Genomic DNA, 20,032 nt, shown 5'->3' with positions numbered 1-20,032 from the left:
TATAATTATATCTTGAATTGGAATCTTTTATCAAATATTACAATTAAAAGTTCGTATTTAAAAGTCATAAGTAAATTAGTATATTTATTTCTATGATCGACACTGTAATGTTAAAATACTATTGATATTTAAGATAGGGTATTTGAAAATAAAAGTTATGATTTCAAACAATTTTCTACAAGATGTCGTCTAGGACCGTGTAGACATCACCTAGGTGGTGAATGGTCACTCACTGTCTCGATTTTTACAACGACGTACTGGTAGACGTTGCTCCATAAATCTGCGGTCTATGCTATATTTTTTTAAAAAATCGGATGTTTTATTTTAAAAATAAAATTAAAAGCTCATCACTTTTAATCTAATTTATGTTATCAGAACATTTCAAATACATTAGTCTCATACTATCATGTTTGTTAATTTTTTTTTTTAAAAAAATGTATTTCAAACTCCTGTCATATAATTTGAATTTGAATCGGATATATAAGAAGTATTGGAAATTTAAATGCAATTAACTTTGGCAAAAACTTGTGTGAGACGGTCTCACGGATTGTATTTGTGAGACGGATCTCTTATTTGGGTCATACATGAAAAAGTATTACTTTTTATGCTAAGAATATTACTTTATATTGTGAATATGGGTAGGTCTGACCCGTCTCACAGATTAAGATTCGTGAGACGGTTTCACATGAGACTCACTTATTAACTTTAGCTCAGTGGATATAGTCTTTATTCCATAAACATCAAGTTGGAGGTTTAATTTCTACTCATGTCTTTTTTCTATTTATTTTTTAATTCATATATTAAAATGACAGTGTAGTCTCTAATCTTTTTTACAATTATATTTTGATCCTCGTTTAAATATAAACTAAATAAATTACAAAAACTATTATACAAATATATAACATGGTATATCTCGTGCACAAATACATATTAATTCTAAACCTTAACTGCCGCAATGATAAATTTTATGTCAATTAAAGAGATTTAAGATTATTTTTTTCTCTTCAAAAAAACAAAAAGAAAAGAATAAGTCCATTATTATTTGTTTTTGAAGAAAAATAAGTCCATTATCAGCCGTTGATAACTGGAAAAAAGCCAAATCGTGACCGTAGGTGTAATTCCTCCATCAAAATGGCAAATTTCTAGGGTCCAGTTAAATCTTCTGCTTCCCGATATTACTTCCCCCTCTCTTTCCCTCACCCTCTCTCGATCCTTCAGTTGTTGCAGCAAAGAGATTTTAAGGAGGGAGGGAGAGAGTGGGGATTCGATTGTCTTTGGATTGTAAAATCATGGCGACTCCTGAAGTTCCTCTCCGCTACGCCGGGGTTGATCGAAGGTCCGCTGCCTTCCGCCTGATGAAACAAATGGTATGACCTATTTAGCCGGCATTACTCTTCATTTTTATCGTGTGTGTTCATTATGCTACGGATCGATTTTGTTTGAAATCATCTGCCTTCATGCCTCGGCTCGGGGCTGAAATTTTTTACGTCCCTCAAATCGGGATTTTTAGTTCTACCTAATGTGGATATATGCTTTTTAGTTGAATTAGATATGCTTTTCAAACAGAGAGCTGATCATTGTACAAATTGGTGACGCACGTATTAACAATCTTATGCATTTTACTCCAATCTTATGCATTTTAGAGTCAATTTTGAATTAACTGAGTTTTCTTTTGCTCAGTCTTTATTTCCTGCAGGTGCCCAAAGTGTCCTTGAAACTGAGAAGAGGCGCTTTCTTCCTTAAAACACAAGGTATTACTTGGTTATATTGCTTAGAATTGTAGTTCTCCGTGATTACAATTCTGAAACGTGGTGCTATTGGTTTAAATCTCTACTGCAGCTCAATAACAGTGATAGATTCTCTATAAAGGGAAAGAGTGTCTTTCTTTTGAAAAGAAACTGAAAATTTTGTTCCGGGATTCGGTTTCACCTGCAATTATGTGTACGTCACCTCTATCGTTGATGGTAGAATGAGAGAAATAATTGTTAGTTTCTTATGCAGCAATTGGTGCTGCTCGCAGAGGTATGTAATATCTGTAATTTGATAGGGAATTCACATAGAAGAGTCGAATAGATTTTCAAAATATAGGGTTCGTAAAATTTTGGCCGTGGATTCAAGTTATAGATTTTCTATTGTGATAATATGTTAGCACTTCATCGAGCCGTAGTCTTTTATTTAACTATTTTTCTTTTTGAAAAATTTTATGGCATTGTACCGTATTTTTTCTGCCATTATTCATTTTTAAACATCTAGACAGCTAGACTTTTTCATTCGTCAGTGTATTTACAATGGTTTTTTCCCCCCGTGTTTCGAAAAGTACTATCCAAGAACATATCATCAGTAATTGAATATGAAAATTTGACATTGATGCGATTCTTCACCCAGAAGGGATTTATAAAACAAGAATGTTTCAACTCCATAAAGCTTCGAATCTGCTCAGTTTATCGGGAACATCGTTAATTGAAATCAATAATCCTTATCCTAATTACAAAGAAAACGACGTATCAATGTAGTAAAATCAATCATCCTTTTCCCAGTTACAAAGGAAAATACGTAAATTAGTGAAGGCCAACACTTTGTGTAAATTTGTTGTTGGATGGTAGATTGAGCTGCCAAATTGGACGAGTAAACAAAGACTTGACAAGATCGAAGGAACTAGATTGTGCTGCCAAAATCGCTTATTCTACTCTATTTAAGTGGAAAAAGAATTAAATACGATGAAAACAAATATATGTATAAATTTCTAATAAAACAAAAATTAATATGATAATCTCTCCGTCTCATATATGTAAACTTGTATTTGTTTTCACACAGATGAAGAAAGTTCTTAGGGAGATAAATTTTACAAATTTTTTTTTCTTCCATATTTGACCCTTATTCAATGAAGTTTTAATAAGAGGAAAAAAATTGTTGGAGAGCAAATTAAATAGGAGTAGATTGATAAAAGAGAAGAGAATAATATTAAATATGAAAACCAAACTACATAATTCAGACGGATGAACAAAGAAATTTAACCTAAATTCAACCATGTTTAGTACTACAAGTTCAAAATTGCAGCTTTAGTCCTCAAAATTTATGCTAATTATCGTTTTAAGTATATATGCAAGTAGCTAAAGAATGCTCTCAATTAATCAACGTCACCTTCCTTTAATTAAGATGCTTAAAAATGTCCCTTTATTTTCGAAAAGGGTTATGTTACATGTATAAATTGAGTTACATATTAAGTTACAAAGTGTATTTAAAGTTACAAAATTGTCTCAAATGCACTTTAGAGAACATTTTTTCCCAAATAAAATGTAGAATATTTTTAAAGTTTCAAATATATTTCGTAACTCAATTTATATATATAGCTTTTTCCTTTCGAAACAACCTCGAACAATATACCTTTGGTCTCCATTTCAAGAAAACTCTAGGGTAGATGCCCAACAAAATAAAAATACTACTTCTTACCCATATTACTTTGACCAAATTATAATTTCACATTACTTGCAAAACCTCCAAGTTTTGGCACAATAACATTCATTATTCATTATATTCAGGAGGTTGAACAGATCAAATTATTTAGGTGATAGTGGTTGGCTTTCTCTAGGATTACAAGCTAAGCCAAATTCTAGTCTTGCTTTCTCTACTGTAATATAGCATTTTATTTATAGATTCTTTTGGAAAATGTATTTTTGGAGTTAAATAAAAGGTAGGCCTTGTGCCTTCATTCTTTGTTTGTCCCACCAAACCTTATATATCTTGTATAGAACTCCAAAAACTAAAATCCCTTCGCTCATGCAATCAATCCTTCAGGATTATTAGTACACCCTCATCTTGATTTCATGGAAGGTGAAAATAACTCATACTTTACACCATCTTTATTTCCAATTCAAGAATCAATGAATATCAATCCACCTTCCATATTAGACCAATCCATGCAAAATCACCCTCAATTTCTTTCCTCTCAAAATCACAATATTGATAATTTTGGTAACATTTTTATGCCGGAGCAAAACCCAGTTTCTTCGGTTTCTGGGGTCAGGGAAGGGGAGGTTATTGCAAGAAGAAACACAGGGAAATGTGGCAGGAAAAGGAGGTACAGAAATATTCCAGCAAGGGTTGAATTTCATACGAGGAGTTCAGAGGACATTCTTGACGATGGATACAAGTGGAGAAAATATGGACAGAAATCTGTCAAGAATAGCATCCATCCAAGGTAAGTTTCATATTTCCGATCCATCTTTAATTAATACAAAAGTTTCGTTCTTTATAAAAACACATTTAACATATAGAATGTAAGTGAAAATTTTGAGAAAGTTATCAAAATGAGCCATATAAACACACACAAACACACACACAAATGTGAAGAGAATGCAAGCAAAAGGCTATTTGGACGCCTAATCAGCAAAATATACCTATTGGTACAACTATTACTTTAAAAATCTGAAACTAAATATTAGTAATACAATTAATTTTATATAAATAAATTAGATAACAATGGATTAAATTTAAGTCAGGTATTGATAATAATGTGTTGAGAAATGAGAGATAAAGAGATAGTTTGATAATAGATTACGAGTGATTTATAAGATAAATGAACAAATTTAAGCAATTTACCATCTTAAATTTTCTTACAATTTATAAAAAATAAATGCAAAGCAATACAACTAAAATATCGATCCATCATTTTTTTTCCATATCAAATTGATCTGGTCATGATTTAGTTTTTTTTCCCCTTAAGTTGTGGTCGGTTTATTTGATGAAATAAATATTTATTGAATATATTTAGTTTTAAAACCATAAAAATCTATTTTTTTTAAAGAGAATATATTATTTAATATAATTATTTTTCTAAAAAAATGTGCGTTCAATAGTAATAACAATTTTACCACTACTGTACTTAAAGTACACGCACAACTTAAAATATTTTTTCCTTAAAATATTTTTTCCTAGAATAAATTATTTATAAAAATATAATAATTTATTTTCAAGAAGTTCAATCCCAGTAAATTAATTATGGACACAAATTGAACAAATTTTACTGGAAGAAAACAAAAATATTTACATTAAACGAGTTTTCTGAAGAGGATTTATTTATTTTAGGATTTGAATAAAAATATCATTGTTTTTAATAATAAACTTATATGAATATCGATAGATATTATAAACTTTCGACTACAATGGTGAAGACATATTTTGGCCTTAATAATAAAAAAAGAACGAAAAATCACAAAAAAATTTAATAGAAGACAGTATCCAAACAAACCCAAGGAACATCGGTTAACCGAAAAAACTCATTTCTTTTTTTTAAAAAAAAAAAATCATTTAATAAATTTTTATGGCAAAAAAAGTATATGTTTACTTAAATATTTGTTTTAAATTAACCTTGGGATATTTTTTTATCCTTAATATATAAAATTATTTTTTAAATATAATTAAGAAAATAATTAATTTCCACACAATTTTGATTTAATTGAATCAAATTTTCATATGTTTAAAATAAATTTAAGATTAATTTGAATCTTTCTTGTTTTGCGGATGTGGCAAAGGAGTTATTACCGGTGCACACATCATACATGCAATGTGAAGAAGCAAATACAGAGGCTTTCAAAAGACACCAGCATCGTCGTCACGACCTACGAAGGAATTCACAATCATCCTTGCGAAAAACTAATGGAAACATTGACCCCAATTCTCAGGCAGCTCCAATTTCTGTCAAAATTCTGAAAACTTGTCCGGGTTTGGGGATTTTGACCTTGCTGCCTGTTGTTTCCGCTGGTACTGCTCCACTGGATGATATACATGAATGATGCCAAAGCTGTATTGTATAGAACTGTAAAACAACAAAGCTACAAGAATATGTAAAATATATAATTGATAACATGACTGACTAGTGACATCTAGGATGTCGACTTTATGGAAAAACTCTACACTCAATCGGGCAAACCATTACAAAGCGTTTCTTACGCATATCTCCATTCTCCACTACCAATTTGAGATAGATATGGACATGAAGTGTTACCCTAGAATTGTGCACAACTGTATCACCTTGATTGCTATGGCACCCTTCATGCTACACAATGTGTGGACCATGCTTAATTAGTGCATTGCTGTGGAACACACATACGGAGTTTTCTTGTTTTACGTACATGGATGAACGACACTTGTATGTTAATTATTAAACCATCATTTACCATGAAATACGAGAAGGCAGGTCATTTTGATAAAATAAAAGTGAACAAGGGATCTAGCTTGCAACCATAAAATCATATAAATTATCCCAAACATGTATAGGGAGATTAAGCAGTAATATTTATGAACAAATTTATTCAGCGGTAGAACGCTCACACCACACAATCTAACATCAAGGAAAACGAAAAGAGTTTTGGTACCGGACACTAATATGCATATGTCATTCATCATAATGGAAAAGCCAGCATAACAATCTTTTTGCTGATGCAAAAGCCAGATTGTAACACGAGGTCTCCAGAACACGTGTTCCTTGTAATGAGAGCAATTAGACTCAATACGAATCATATAATTTTCTAAAGGTTCAAAGAAAAAAGACATCCTCATATTAGGATGCAATACAGCTGGGATGGCATGTAAAAGTTCCAACTTAAATTTGTTGCTCCGGTAAGATATTCTGTACATAACAGCCGCACCAATGTTATTCCATGCTACAAATTCTTCCACCAAACCACTACCAGTGGACTCAGTATCATCTCCCAGAAACATGCCACCTACTACACATAGCCGTACCTCTTATGAGGCAATCAAACGGTTGCCTCAGGGCCTGGACCAATAAGGGACCCAAATATACCCAATGAAAAGGCATAATTTGTTGTTGATTGAAAATTTTGATAGTTATTCATCTTTAATCACTTGTAGATACAACAAAAGAAAATTTAAAATGCCTCATAAATATCGGTCTGAAGCTCAAAAAAGAAAAATGAAACAAAGAGAAATGTCATTAATTCAAAGTCAAGTTGGAGATATTAATAAATATTTTAGTAGAACTAGCACAACCAAAAGAGAAGAATTAGTGAATAATTTGTTGATTGAAGAACAAAAAAATCACAATGAATATGAAGAAGTGACTGAGGCTGAAAATTTGAATGAATTGACTGAAGAATTCAATTTGGGTTATTTATATGACAATGATGAAGTCAATTTGGGTGAATCGAACGAAAACTTAGAAGATGACTCTCAACATGAAAATTCTAGAACAAAGAGTGATGCTGAGACCTTGACACTATATGATTTTGAGAGTTTTGAGTTCTTACTTGGAATGATAATCTGATATAACTTGTTACATGCAATAAATGTTGTGAGTAAATTTATTCAATCTGAAAAAATAGATATTGATGTTGCGATCGATCTTTTACAAGGACTTATTCAATTTCTTGACGAGTTTAGAGAATAGGGGTTTGTTAGTACCATTGATGAAGCTATACAAATGGCAAGTAAAACGGGGATCGAACCATCATTCGAAAAAAAACAATTTGATGAAACTGACAGTGATAATGTGACACAATCAGGTGAAAAGTCTTTTAGAGTTGAATATTTTCTCTTTATAATTGATCGGCCTCGATATTCTCTTAAAGTTCGGTTTGAAAATTTTAAACAATGTCAAAGTTTTTGGGATTTTTATTGAATTTGAACAAGTTAAAGAGTGAGCATTTAAATAGCTTGATAAAGTCTTGTATGTAGTTTTAACAATTTCTGAGTCACAATGAACATTCAAACATTAATGGTGATGAGTTGTGTTCGGAGGTGATGATCATAAGATGTTATATAACAAATGAAAAAAGAGCAATTGATATATATGATACAATGTTTGACGAAACCGCATGGTTTACACAGATTTGATAAATATTTTCGTCTCTAAAACAGCTAGACGAGTAGCATTTATGTATTTATTTTAAATATTTGTTGATTTGTTATTGATGTAATATATTGGTTTTGGTATATTTATGTATTTATTAGTATATTTGTTATTTACAAATCAAATTTTATATTTATTACTGCAACAAGAAGACCGTTTTTCAATTTTCGTTTCAGGCCTATGCTACACATATACGAGGTCTTCGAACAAAGTTGACAATCCAAGAATGATATATTACCGAAAACAGTACCGCCGTCTGCTTGTCTAAATATGCAATGTTTCCTATGCACAAGGGCTGTCACATGTCCACGTTTTGAAAAAACCACCAGCAACCCCCTTTTCTCTGAATCATCCATCCAATCCATCACTTCTGAAATTGAGGAATCCTCTGGTACGCTAGGCACATTTTTCCCTTGTTGACCAGGGACCTTCAATATTGGTATATACAGTACCTTACCGTACGAATCAATAATCGACACTAACTGCTTCTCCATATCTTCTGAAGAGGAAACTATAGCCATGGACTTCAAAGGTCCCATTGATACATTCCCATGGAAAACTCTTTGGACAATTGGACTAGTGTAAGGGTACATGCGTCCATAATTAGAAGCGGCGGTGACTCTGTGAACCGGCGGCGAGCCAGACCATAAGCAGGCGACTGATTTACATTTCATCGGACCAACAATCGGGGGTCCGATCCTGAGCGGCCGGTTATGAACTAATAGGATCTGTTTGGCTTCGACTTCGAAGCGGTGTATGAAGAATNCACTAATATATTATGAAAAAAGGTAGTGTCAGAAGATAAAAGCGAAAATTTGATAAATTATTCTCATGTTAGTTTATTTAATTTTCTATATACAAATTATTCTCATGTTAGTTTTTTTAATAAAATAACAAAAAATTATAATTTTAGATCAGATAAAAATAACAAGAATAAGATGTGCTGAATAATTTCAATTTATTTAAAAAATATCATAATTATTTTTGAGAAAAGGGAATTAGCGTGTGATTAACTTTAAAATTTTAATTAAATTAAGTAGAAATAAAAACAAAATCTGAAATTAAAAGCCATCAAATATATATATATATATATTTTTGTAAAAAGTACAAAATAATTTTTTCCAATGATTACAAGCACTTTTAAATATCTTAAAGACATTTTAGTCACTTCTCTCTCTTAATTTAGTCCAAAAAGTTCGGTTTGAACCAAATAAAATTTAAAGAATCACAAACCGGATTGTCGATACTTGTTCAATATCAAAATTCGGTTAATTTAGCAACAATTGATTTATGCTAAATTGTAGATTAAAATACCATGTCAATGACTTGTACCGTCTTCAATTTATACGTCGATACGGTTAAATCATGTTAAGACTTGTATGAAGTTCACAGATATCTGACAAACAAAGCAACGTCATATAGAAATACTACTAATTTGAAAATAACGGAAATGAAGAAAGCAAATTCTCCTTCATTTGAACGTCTACGGAGCAGTGTTTTTCATGTTAAATTAACTGACGAAAGAAAGAACAAAAGATATCATTGAAATCATATGGCAACTATTTTAAACATCTAATATATCCAAACCTATATATGTCCACATACAACTTTTTACAAATTATAAATACAGAAATATAGTGGAATCCTACTTACAAAGCTGCAAAACTGCCAAAAATTATGAGGGGCATGAGAATTAGTGCAAAAACCAGTTCCAAGAAACATTCACATTCGATTCACAACTTATGCAGTCACCACTTGTTGAGTGAAGAATATAATGAATGCATCCCGGTTGATCCATCTAGAACGAAGCCCGAATTTCCACCATAGATAGCTGGTCTTGCCAAAGGATTGTATAGTTTTGGATGAACCTGACCACTTTCAGCCATGAAAGGTTGTAGTAGCAGGGGGAGGATTATTCAGGAGTGAGTTCGCGTCAGAGATACGTTGAGCAGCTTGCTGGCTAGGTCGAATAATGTACTCGTTCAACGCATCAGTGAAAGCTTGCCCAGAAAGAGCTCCACGCATCCGTCCAGCGGGACGCCAGTTCTGATTAGCTGGATTGGTAACATTATCCCCTACTAATGGCGTCGAACTTGTTCCAGAGTTCATTGAGACCGTGGGTGCTGCTAAAGTTCTTAATGGATCAAGAGCCATCAGCGTTGCTCGGTTTGCGGCTGCAATCAAATTAGCTTGTTGACTATTCATCAAGACATTTGCGTGATCAATCCTGTCTTGTAAACCTCCCATTTGGGCTGAAGGACGGGAGATCTGGATACCAGGTCGCAGCACAGGTGACTGATTTCGACCATGGGAATGACTCGGTGCTTGAGTCATCCTTGGGTTCACCATCTGACTTGATATTTGGCATCCATCTGTGCCTCGGTAAACATTTGGGACCCGATTTGGGGCATGCTGAGTAACATCCTGATGAGTTAATCTAACAGAAGCTGGTGAGCCATTTTGCCAATAATTCTGGAAGAGAGGGAAATGGTGAGTGCACGACCTTGTATAAGATTCATGTATATGTTACAGAGTGTATTACCAAGAAATAGAAACATATGTCATGCATGATCTTTTACTGAATATTGTCAAGTCATAGGAAGAACATAACTTTGCCAGAAGTAAAAACAAGACACAAACAGAGAACCAAGGAAGAAGTAAACGAGGGTGGGCGCTGGCCGTCCCCCCACCCTCCCCTAATGTAATCTGACAAGTTCGAAAATTTGTATGTAATTTTCCTAAAAGGGGAAAAACCAGCTGGTAGAAGAGTAACGATTCACCTGTATAACAGGGTACTGATTCAACGATGATGGAGGCAAATGAAGTAGATTCGATCTAGTTGTTGAGTTGGTATTCGTAGGCACAGTAGGGTAAGCTTGATAAGCTGCTGAGAGGCCATTCTGCATAAATGTACTCACACTATCTGTAGAGGTTTGTTTAAGGACAGGAGCCGTGGTATGAGGAGGGGCCTGAACTGCAACTGGTGTTCTGGATACTTGTCTCGGTACTGATGGGAACCTTCCATACTCGTTAGTGATTGTTGGGTTTCCAAATTGATACTGCTGCGGTAGCAAAGTATTTTGGAAAGAAGTGTGGTTTTGTGGGACGGAGGTGCTAGCAAGAGCATTACCAGCAAACGTGCATACTCTGTTTGGAGCAGTAATAGGAATCTCAGGTAAACCAGCAGGTGCTGCAATATGATTCGAAGTGGAAGCATAAGCACCAAGAATCTGTGTATTCGACGTGAAATCTGGCAAACTTGGCACAAAGGTTGACATAAAAATTCTTAACCATGAGTCATCCTCAGCACGAGCATTGCTTTGATTCTCATCGTTTGTGTTTGTCCTGTAAGGGTCGACTACCATTGTCTGCGTCATTGCGGAAAGCTTCCGGTCTTCAGTTTCATTTGGGGTAACATCCATTGAATCATTCTGAGTAAGATCGACTATATCAACAGGAACATTTATTAAGTCATCAGATTCAGTTTGTGGAAACTCATTCTGTCCAGATTTAGAGGTCTTATCCTCTGACGTGTGTGTATTATCATCAGTTTCCATGACAACGTTCCATGAACCATCTGAAGCGAATATTACGTCGGTGACATTTGTTCCAACCTCTTTCAAGATCTGAACACAATCCAACCACATCAAGATAAATGAAGGGGAGGATTTAGTATAAAGTGGCTCGTGCAAATAAGTCACTTGCCTTGACCATTTTTTGGTCTATCCGAAGATCAGTGAAGCAGACATGCTGATTACAACATGGGCAGCGCCAGGAGGGTCTTCTTGAGTTGATATCCACATAGTTGTCAAAATCGAAACACTGGAATGAAAAGGAAAAAAAGTAAGACGTCATAAACTACGAACGGATTATATAGAATGTAGACATGGTATGAGTGTTCTCTGAAAGCGGGTAAGTCTACGCTACACCGGAAAATCTCCTTTCGGTTTTTGTTTTGTATAAAATAATCGATGGTATGAGTGTTCTCTGAAAGCGGGTAAGTCTATTCTACACCGGAAAATCTCCTTTCGGTTTTTGTTTTGTATAAAATAATCGACCGATTATCTCACTTGAAAACAAAAATGTGAAGTTCATCGATATTTTTTATTTTACAGTGACGATCATCTTATACAAACATTGTGAGAGTAGAACTTCCAGTGTAGCATAGACTCTGCCTCTGTAAGCATAACAAGGAAAGCTGTTCATAATCTGATTTAGATTTCCTTATATTAATAGGCCAAAGTGATGGATTTAAAGTTTACTCGTCTGCTAATAACCATGTTATAACATCTAAGAATTTAAAGTTACATTTGCACCTGATAACATTCTCTAGTTTTAACTGAGGAATCCGATTTTATAACTGGCGGAGCAGTATATTATAGACAAATATACATTATTTATCTGGAATCTAACAAAATTCATACAGCAGCGTAAAGCAAGACCACCATAAAACTCAAATAAATATCCACGNGGGGGGGGGGGGGGGGGGGGGGGGGGGGGGGGGGGGGGGGGGGTATGCATTTGTAACAGATTGGTAAATACTCAAGTAAATATCCAATACCACGACAGAATGGGATTAGGGTAAGCAATTTTTTGCATTAAACATAAACAAGCGCAAAAGAAACTAACTACAAACAATAAGGTATTTACGTACAACTTCACAATTTTATTTTTCAGAAGCATCAACTTTTTTTAAACACGGGGTGCTCCGAAGTACCTGAATATGTTTGCATGAATGTCCTTTGACTGGAGTTCCGACATGCCCACGGCTATATTAATTTAAGGACATAGAATAAACAAATCAGCAGAACATGCAAAACTGAATTTTTGACAGGAGTTCCGACATGCCCGCGGCTATATTAATTTAAGGACATAGAATAAACAAATCAGCAGAACATGCAAAACTGAATTTGAAAAATGCGGGATCAAAAATCCATATACATAATAAAATAAAAAACCAATGACGTAAAAAAATGTAAGAACAACCAGAGTGAGAGATACAAAAGTGTGGGAATTGAAAAGTTAATAAGATAATAGATTCCAGAAAACTTCTTCTGGATTTGCAAATTATACATCTCCAGTAATGGTTTTATAGCTATGTGGTCAAGAAACAGGTAGTCACACTGTCACCGAGATCAAATTTTCTTTGCATTGGAAGAACAATCAACCAGCACAAAATATAGGAGACACAATGGTGAATGAAAATTTAATTGATAACGATGTTCTCGAGTAATTAAAGCATAAATGAAGAAGAAAGAACAAAAAAATTAGTTTCAAAATGTATATTAAATATTACCTAATGGGACAGCTTAGTGATATTCGTGATGCCCCCTCAATGATTTCAGAATCTACATTATAGAAAATAAGTTAAAATATCAATAAGATCATGTCCAGTTTTTGGTGGGTTCAGTCCAGATTATCAAGGAACAAAAGCTTTCCAAGAGCTTGTTATCCCAAAATAGTTGCTCTTTCCAGTAAAACAATGAAAAAGAAATGTGAATCAGTTAGTAGTAAGTTTATTCTAAGTGGCACCTGAATCCACAATTGGAGGAGCATGCTCATAATCTATAAGGGAATTTGTATCAAGCTGTGGCACCTCACTCATGCAAGCAACTGCTATAAGATAATTTCCTACACAACAATCAGCATTTAGTAAGAATAAATGGAACATCTAACAATAAAACCAGGTATTGTATTACAAGGAAACCATAAGCTAACTATACCATTAAATTCACCCACAGCCTGGAGAACATTCAACCCATATGTTAGTAAATGAGTCAGAACAGTTGGATTTTGAGGCCCTGTATCCTATGAAAGACAAATCATGCGTACAACCAGAATAATTACTTTTTCAAAAGGTGAATTCTTTTCAAATATATTAATCCACATCAAACCATGTAAAGATTAGTTCTCCTCTCCACTCCATGCCCATTCACGAGAAAGCTGCAGAAGAAAATGCACAGCAAATTTCATAAATAATGCAATGAAGAGATACACTCAAAGTGCGTTCCAATGTAAAAAGAAAAAGAAAAAATAACTGTGTACTTCACTTTAGAGGGGCTAATGAGGCATGCAGATGTCTCAATACTATCCATTTGTCCAACAAGTAATCGCTGCAGGAAAAATGAATTATCATAATTCAACAAGTAATTAATCTAAAAGTCCCTCATCCACAGTGGGTGGAATAATGCAATCTAAATCAAGATAATGAGAACCATTATATCCACAAAGAAGTGTATAGACATTATGCAACTATTTACTTTTTGTCACAACAGAAGCTACAATCAGTAATTATCAAGTAAGTCAAAGATCACTGTAGTAGTCCTAAACAATTAATGCAACATAATCAGTACTTAAGTGGTTTTAGAATCAACTCTTATAGATGTATAGCAAGTTAGTATGAATCTCATGAATTAGACTAGCAGATCCTAACCTAACTTAAGAAACATGATAAGGCACTGAAATATACTAAAAGAAGCAATCACTGCAAGCTTGAGCACCCCTGTTGTGACTAGTTATCAAAGTCATAACCCATATTCTGCAAAACTATACATTAAGATCATGATTGGACGTGCTTACTATTTTTTCTCCGGGAGCTGTCTTCAAATTCTCTGAAATCTGAAAGTCCCTCACATAAGCATCAAACCCAGGCTACAACCCAACCGAAATGCACCAATACAATCAGCAATCATGCTTATGAGAGATCAATCTTGATTAAAGGAGAGGAGAGAGTAACTACCTTGACTTCAATGTGGAAAAACAGATGACCCATTTTCATTCTTGGATAGAATCTGCACATATACACACAAAAACCAATACTGTTTTAGATGCAATCTGAATTTTGATAATAATCAATCAGAAACTATACAAAAGGTGGAAACATTAACACCATTGACATACACCAAATGCTTTAGTGCACATGTAAATACACATAAATCTGTCACAAGTCACCCCTTCTACGGTCTGCATAACTGGATTTACTTAATCCAGCAAACGACTTAACTCAAAAATCTGGTTAAGTAGAAAAGTCACAGAACCTTTATCCATAGTCTATTAGGTGTAATTTATAGCTCTGGATGGAAGTCCAGTAATATGGCATAATTGAGTCTCTGTTAGAGAATCATCTATCTAGGATTCACTTTGCCTTTTGATGACTTACGTTATTTCTCCTTCTCATTGCTTGCAAATTCCAGGGTGTTGTCACCATTTTTTCTTTTTTCTTGTTTTGAGTGTGTTCACCACAAGGTATGCAGATATGATATTTTAAATACGAAATAATTCTGTTAAGTAATACCAACTAAGAAACAAAACAACTAATGACACTCATACTAAGAGTATGTTGGCATCAAGTATGTACGGGACACGACTATAGCCTTCTTCTATTACTTCTTAGGGAAAGCCAAGTAGATAAATCGTACTCCTGTAGATGAGAAATTCATAATTTTGTGTCAGATTGACTGACCCCCTTTTTCCTTCACCTCAACCTTTCATTTCTACGAAGCAAAGAAAGAAGTGGAAAGCTATCGTGTAAATATGATTTTTCACAGCTTCAGCAGATGATTAGTCAAACCAAAAGTAATTGTAATGAGTATTTTACCTTGACATGATTGAGGTAATAACCGAATTAGAACAGATAGGCTCGGTGTTAAAATTGGACATGGTGCAAAAATTGCTCGCAATCTGTATGTGCAGATAGAAAAATCAACAAAAATGAGGGCATTGTGAACCCATCAACTAGCAAAAGTTTTTGACGAACTGTAAATATTGTTAACTAACCTCCATTGCCAGATTACTCAATTCTTCAGAATCTCTATCAGAAAACCACCCAGTTTGACAAGCATTCTACCAAATAATTCGTAGTTCAAGAGAACAGGACATAAAAGAGGATATTATTCTCCATGAAGTCAAGTAAACCACTTCAAAAATATTTTCTATTGCTTGAACATTGAGACATCGCATAAAAAAGTTAATATTTAATTATTTATGATAGCAAAGAGTCAAGGTTGAAAATATCACATAGGAAACTTGCATGCACATGTGAGAGTTTAGACCCTAGATATAAATACAACAAACTTCATCAATTCCAGAAATGACTAAATTACAATTAAAATAAGAAGTATGAATATTCTTGTTTTTGTGTGGTGAGAGGAGACCAGTCCAAATTATTCTAAGTAAGGTCAAAAAACAATTTTCTTCATAGTTATATCCAGGTTGAGGAATTCAGTCATCTACTTCGGATTAGTCTCTTAAGTGCTCCGAAAGCAAATGTATATTTATACAAACAGAATTCATTCCATGACCTAATAATCGACAGCATCACCAGTAATCCTTGTTCCTTCATATGCATAGCACAGTCACCATTTGAATATTATGCAAAATTCAAAGCAGAATCATTAAAACTAATCTAGTAGTGGCACTTATATAACTATCCATCTAGAAAGACAGTCATTATCTCTTATGAAGACCGCTCATTATCAATGACATTGAATAAAACTTCAAGCTCGTCCATTAAACTATATAATATGAGACATAATAGTTTGCACCTGCAGAGAGTCCCAACAATGAAAGATAAATATCAAACAAGCTAAACTTCTCACTTGGTATGAAGCTCTTCACAAACAAAAAAAAAAAAGAAGAAGAAGAACACACACTGAATCATGAAAATAGCAGGACCACCAAAATTGGAAGATACAAACTCACCTTAACAGAAATCATCAGGACCATGATGATTGTTTGCATGAGGGTATCATGTTTCCATAGGCACACCTACCAAACACATAATAAGCGAAATCAGTAAATTATTGTCTCCGGTCTCCACACGTATTTAAGCAAAAATTTGTCCCACGTTCACACACAAGGTATAGACCGCAAAAAATGTGAGAAAATCAAGCACATACAAGCCAAATGCAACAAAACAAGGCCTTCTTCATACGGTCATAACTATGCATGTTTGCCCAAACCAAACAAAATGATAACACAAATCTATGAAAACTACAAAACATCATCTACATGGAAAAAAATGAAAAATATTAAACCAACACCTGCTTTAACAGCGAAGGCAGCTCCAGGGCTCTGTTTGGAACTTCATGGTTTACCAAGGCAACATCAATTTGTCTGTATTTTCCGAAAAGAAAAAAGAAAAGAGGACTGTTATCCCAATCACATACAAACCATAGCTGAGAAATCAAACCAGTAAATCATAGTCAGGGATTTTAATATATTCATATAAGAATGAGAACTAGCAACATGAACTAGAGATTTGTGATTGATGTTCCTTCCTCTTCAGATTTCCCTCATAGAAACACTCGCATACTTTCACCAAGATGAACAAATTTATTAGACAATGTTACCAAACAAGTATGATTGTATATTGCTTCCTTGTACAAAATTGGAAGAGTTGCAAACCACCAGAGGAACTACGTACATGCAAAAATTACACGAAAGCTTCACTTAATTAACAAAAAGCATACCTAAATCCAAATCATAAATGAAACAAAATGTGGGGTGGGTTAAGTTATCAATCATGCAAAAATGATCCAGATTCCGGACTTAAAATGACCATATCAGTCGAGGCAAGAAATTATTAAAAAAAATATGTATTCTTAAGTCAAATTCCTACATATTAATTAATTTATTCTAACATTTTCCCCGGTTTATACTCAAAAAATTTGATTACAAAATGAACAAATATATTCCCAAAACCAAAAGCCATTAGAAGATTTAATGTCTGGCCTCTTATTGTCCAGGAGAAATCATGCTCACCTCCGCTATACCTTTTTATCACGTATCACACACAATCTCATGGCAAGAAGCCATCCAACAGCAAAGAAAGATTTACAAGGGAAACAAAAGAATGGTGGACAACTAAAAGTTATCACATGCAACTATGTGTTGCCTTAACAAAGAACACGGACCAGAGTCGGGACAAACTAAGAAAATTCAAGTCTCTTGGTCAATTTAAGAGTAAGAACCCGACAAAAAATCTAGTGAATACAATCTAGTGACACAAAGACTATTGAAACCACTAAACCAAATCCCAACTTATCACAACATATACAGAACATAGGAGCAGTTCACCAAAGAAAAATTAACGCCAAAGGAAATGTATTGACAACTTTCATACATAAGCGTCTAACTTAATTTGTTAGTATTATCCAATAACGCCAAATTCCAAGACCAACTAAACATAAACTACATAGCTAAAACGTTAAAATAATAAAAATAACGTCATGTTCTGGCCATCTGTAATCACGATACACATTACATGCACGTATTCCAAGTACGGAGGGATGTCAAGGTGTGGTAAAAAAAAACTATCGCTATGATTCACAGACTGGCAGCTTGACAACAGAAATATCCATATAGACTACAGTGGAAAAGACCAAAATCGAAATATTGCCTGGACAGGGAAAGGCAGAGGCTAAACAAATTAGCGGAGCGTGTGTGGCCGCGAACTTGAAGAGACAGGCCGTCAATAATCTCCGAAATGCAGGCGGAGTTCATCCCTGGAGAAGGGACTGAGCCGTTTCTTGGGCCCATTCCACCAAATCCGCCGTTCAATTCTGCGTCGGGAAGCCCCGCCAGCGTCGCCGCCATGCTACTGTCTCCCGTCAGAGTTTCCGTCCTGGAATTTGAAAAGAGGGAAATCAAATCAATTTATTTCATATTCCAAACTGACGCTTGTCGGTCTCAATTCTGTTTTCTTTCAAATTAATTACCATGTGTACAGTTTTTTTACTATTATAGATAGATTAAAGCGAAATTTAAAAAATTATACAAGTACTAATTGATATTTGAATTGTTGAAATAAAAAAAATAAAAATAAAAGTGTATATTGAAATTTTAAAAAAAAACAAAAAACAAAAATATAATATTAATATCATATAAGGGTAAAGTTGGAAGAAAAAATTAGTGTTTTTCCTAATTGATTACTATCATGTTCTCAATTTTTATAAAATAGAATAGATAAATAAATAAATATAAATTTACCATTTTAGATTTAAAAAAAAAGGCGCTAATTTTTGCACCGAAATAGCGCCCCCCTTAAATCGCATCAAAAAAATATATTTTTTTACTTATTTTTTAATAATTAAAGATATTTAATTAATTAAATATTAATGTAAATAATTAATATAATAATATAATTTCTAATTGAACATTCAAAAGCATAAACTTAACTGTGATTATATTATTAAATTTGTAAATATATGTCTAATTCTTTAAACATTAGTCATTGTATCCACTCATGATATTAGGATCGAGCGTTTATTTTGAAGAAATAGGTATGTTGTTGGATTAATATTCATGAGATGGGTCTATTGGTTCATAATTACGGTGAAAAATAATATTTTGATATAAAATATAAAAAATTTCATGGTTCAGGTCAGATAAGAGGTCTCTCTTACAAAATTGATTCATTAGATTGTCTCATATAAGTTTTTATGATTTTAAACTAAAAATAATAATCGTTATTAAGGCGTATGTGGCAGCACATAGCCTCATATTAAGTCATGTGTGAACATGAAAAAAGTTACACCAACTCAGGTACAATACATCGGTTTGTTAGGCGTATGAGTATGACTAAAGAACCGGTGGACCACTTTTTTCTTTAAGCCTTCGTTCACATGCAATTTTTTCGTAGTTGTATCTACGCTCCAAATCATAAACCAATTTTATGTTCTCTCGAAACTCAAATACGAAGTGTTTCGGTATGTTGGCACTCTAAAACAATATTAATTATTGGATTACAAAAAAATTATCAATAATTTAAATTTTAAAAAAAATTATTAACCATATGATATTGCAAGAATTGTCGATTTTGAAATATATGCTTATAATATGATTATTCAAGATTTGAAAGATCTATTTGAAGATAATTTTATAATGATTTCACATATTTTTTAAGATATCATCTTAAATATATGAAAATATTTTTAAAAATATGATATCATATCAAAATATGGTGCAAGATTGCTTGGTTGATATTTTAATGCATGAAATCTTATATTATAAACCCTTAGAAGATCTATCTAATCGAGTAGAAAAGGATATGGAGATCGAAATATTTTGATTCGATTAAATTAATTAATAATCAGGTATGAGAATTTTCAAATATAAAGATGAAGACAGTTTCTTAAATAATCCTATGTATGATGTTTAGCC

The 20,032-nt window shown here is 33.4% G+C and overlaps 2 protein-coding genes and 1 long non-coding RNA gene across 6 annotated transcripts; 2 read left to right on the top strand and 1 right to left on the bottom strand.

The window, feature by feature from the left end:
• Positions 1 to 1,071: 1,071 nt before the first annotated feature.
• On the top strand, positions 1,072 to 2,004 carry LOC140968575 (uncharacterized). Its single transcript, XR_012173798.1, has 3 exons — positions 1,072 to 1,367; positions 1,681 to 1,751; positions 1,840 to 2,004. It is a non-coding gene; the product is annotated as an uncharacterized lncRNA (long non-coding RNA).
• Positions 2,005 to 3,400: 1,396 nt separating this feature from the next.
• On the top strand, positions 3,401 to 5,963 carry LOC140968551 (probable WRKY transcription factor 43). The gene is made up of 2 exons (XM_073429560.1): positions 3,401 to 4,198; positions 5,532 to 5,963. The coding sequence occupies exons 1-2, from the start codon at positions 3,825 to 3,827 to the stop codon at positions 5,707 to 5,709; spliced, it is 552 nt and encodes a 183-aa protein (XP_073285661.1). The 5' UTR covers positions 3,401 to 3,824; the 3' UTR covers positions 5,710 to 5,963.
• A 3,434-nt stretch (positions 5,964 to 9,397) lies between these two features.
• Positions 9,398 to 18,542, bottom strand: LOC140968539 (E4 SUMO-protein ligase PIAL2-like). Of its 4 annotated transcripts, XM_073429542.1 has the most exons (16): positions 18,270 to 18,542; positions 16,912 to 16,984; positions 16,571 to 16,636; positions 15,647 to 15,712; positions 15,468 to 15,550; positions 14,610 to 14,661; positions 14,450 to 14,521; positions 13,916 to 13,983; positions 13,765 to 13,813; positions 13,594 to 13,678; positions 13,403 to 13,501; positions 13,167 to 13,218; positions 12,588 to 12,639; positions 11,576 to 11,692; positions 10,651 to 11,496; positions 9,398 to 10,342 (listed from the first exon to the last, which is right to left on the bottom strand). In XM_073429542.1, the coding sequence occupies exons 1-16, from the start codon at positions 18,464 to 18,466 to the stop codon at positions 9,749 to 9,751; spliced, it is 2,571 nt and encodes an 856-aa protein (XP_073285643.1). In that variant the 5' UTR covers positions 18,467 to 18,542; the 3' UTR covers positions 9,398 to 9,748. The 4 variants fall into 4 exon arrangements, with proteins under 4 accessions (XP_073285643.1, XP_073285646.1, XP_073285644.1 ...); XM_073429545.1 differs by lacking the exons at positions 15,468 to 15,550; positions 15,647 to 15,712; positions 16,912 to 16,984; positions 18,270 to 18,542 and having other exon boundaries at positions 16,571 to 16,627; XM_073429543.1 differs by lacking the exons at positions 15,468 to 15,550; positions 15,647 to 15,712; positions 16,571 to 16,636; positions 16,912 to 16,984; positions 18,270 to 18,542 and adding an exon at positions 14,760 to 15,378.
• Positions 18,543 to 20,032: the final 1,490 nt, after the last annotated feature.

The sequence above is a fragment of the Primulina huaijiensis genome, unplaced genomic scaffold (genome assembly GCF_012295235.1).
Source record: "Primulina huaijiensis isolate GDHJ02 unplaced genomic scaffold, ASM1229523v2 scaffold37281, whole genome shotgun sequence".
Taxonomy (NCBI): Eukaryota; Viridiplantae; Streptophyta; class Magnoliopsida; order Lamiales; family Gesneriaceae; genus Primulina; species Primulina huaijiensis.
The sequence above is the reverse complement of the archived record's forward strand: the minus strand, read 5'-3'. Positions and strand labels throughout refer to the sequence as shown.

What these genes read in the sequence shown, in the direction of transcription:
- LOC140968551 (XM_073429560.1), top strand. Translation starts at nt 3,825, where the DNA reads ATGGAAGGTGAAAATAACTCATACTTTACACCATCTTTATTTCCAATT. An exon ending in AAGAATAGCATCCATCCAAG is followed by an intron (nt 4,199 to 5,531) that starts GTAAGTTTCATA and finishes GATGTGGCAAAG; the next exon opens with GAGTTATTACCGGTGCACAC.
- LOC140968539 (XM_073429542.1), bottom strand. Translation starts at nt 18,466, where the DNA reads ATGGCGGCGACGCTGGCGGGGCTTCCCGACGCAGAATTGAACGGCGGA. An exon ending in GGCTGTGGGTGAATTTAATG is followed by an intron (nt 13,502 to 13,593) that starts GTATAGTTAGCT and finishes ATTGTTGTGTAG; the next exon opens with GAAATTATCTTATAGCAGTT. An exon ending in ATTCATGCAAACATATTCAG is followed by an intron (nt 11,693 to 12,587) that starts GTACTTCGGAGC and finishes TTTTCATTCCAG; the next exon opens with TGTTTCGATTTTGACAACTA.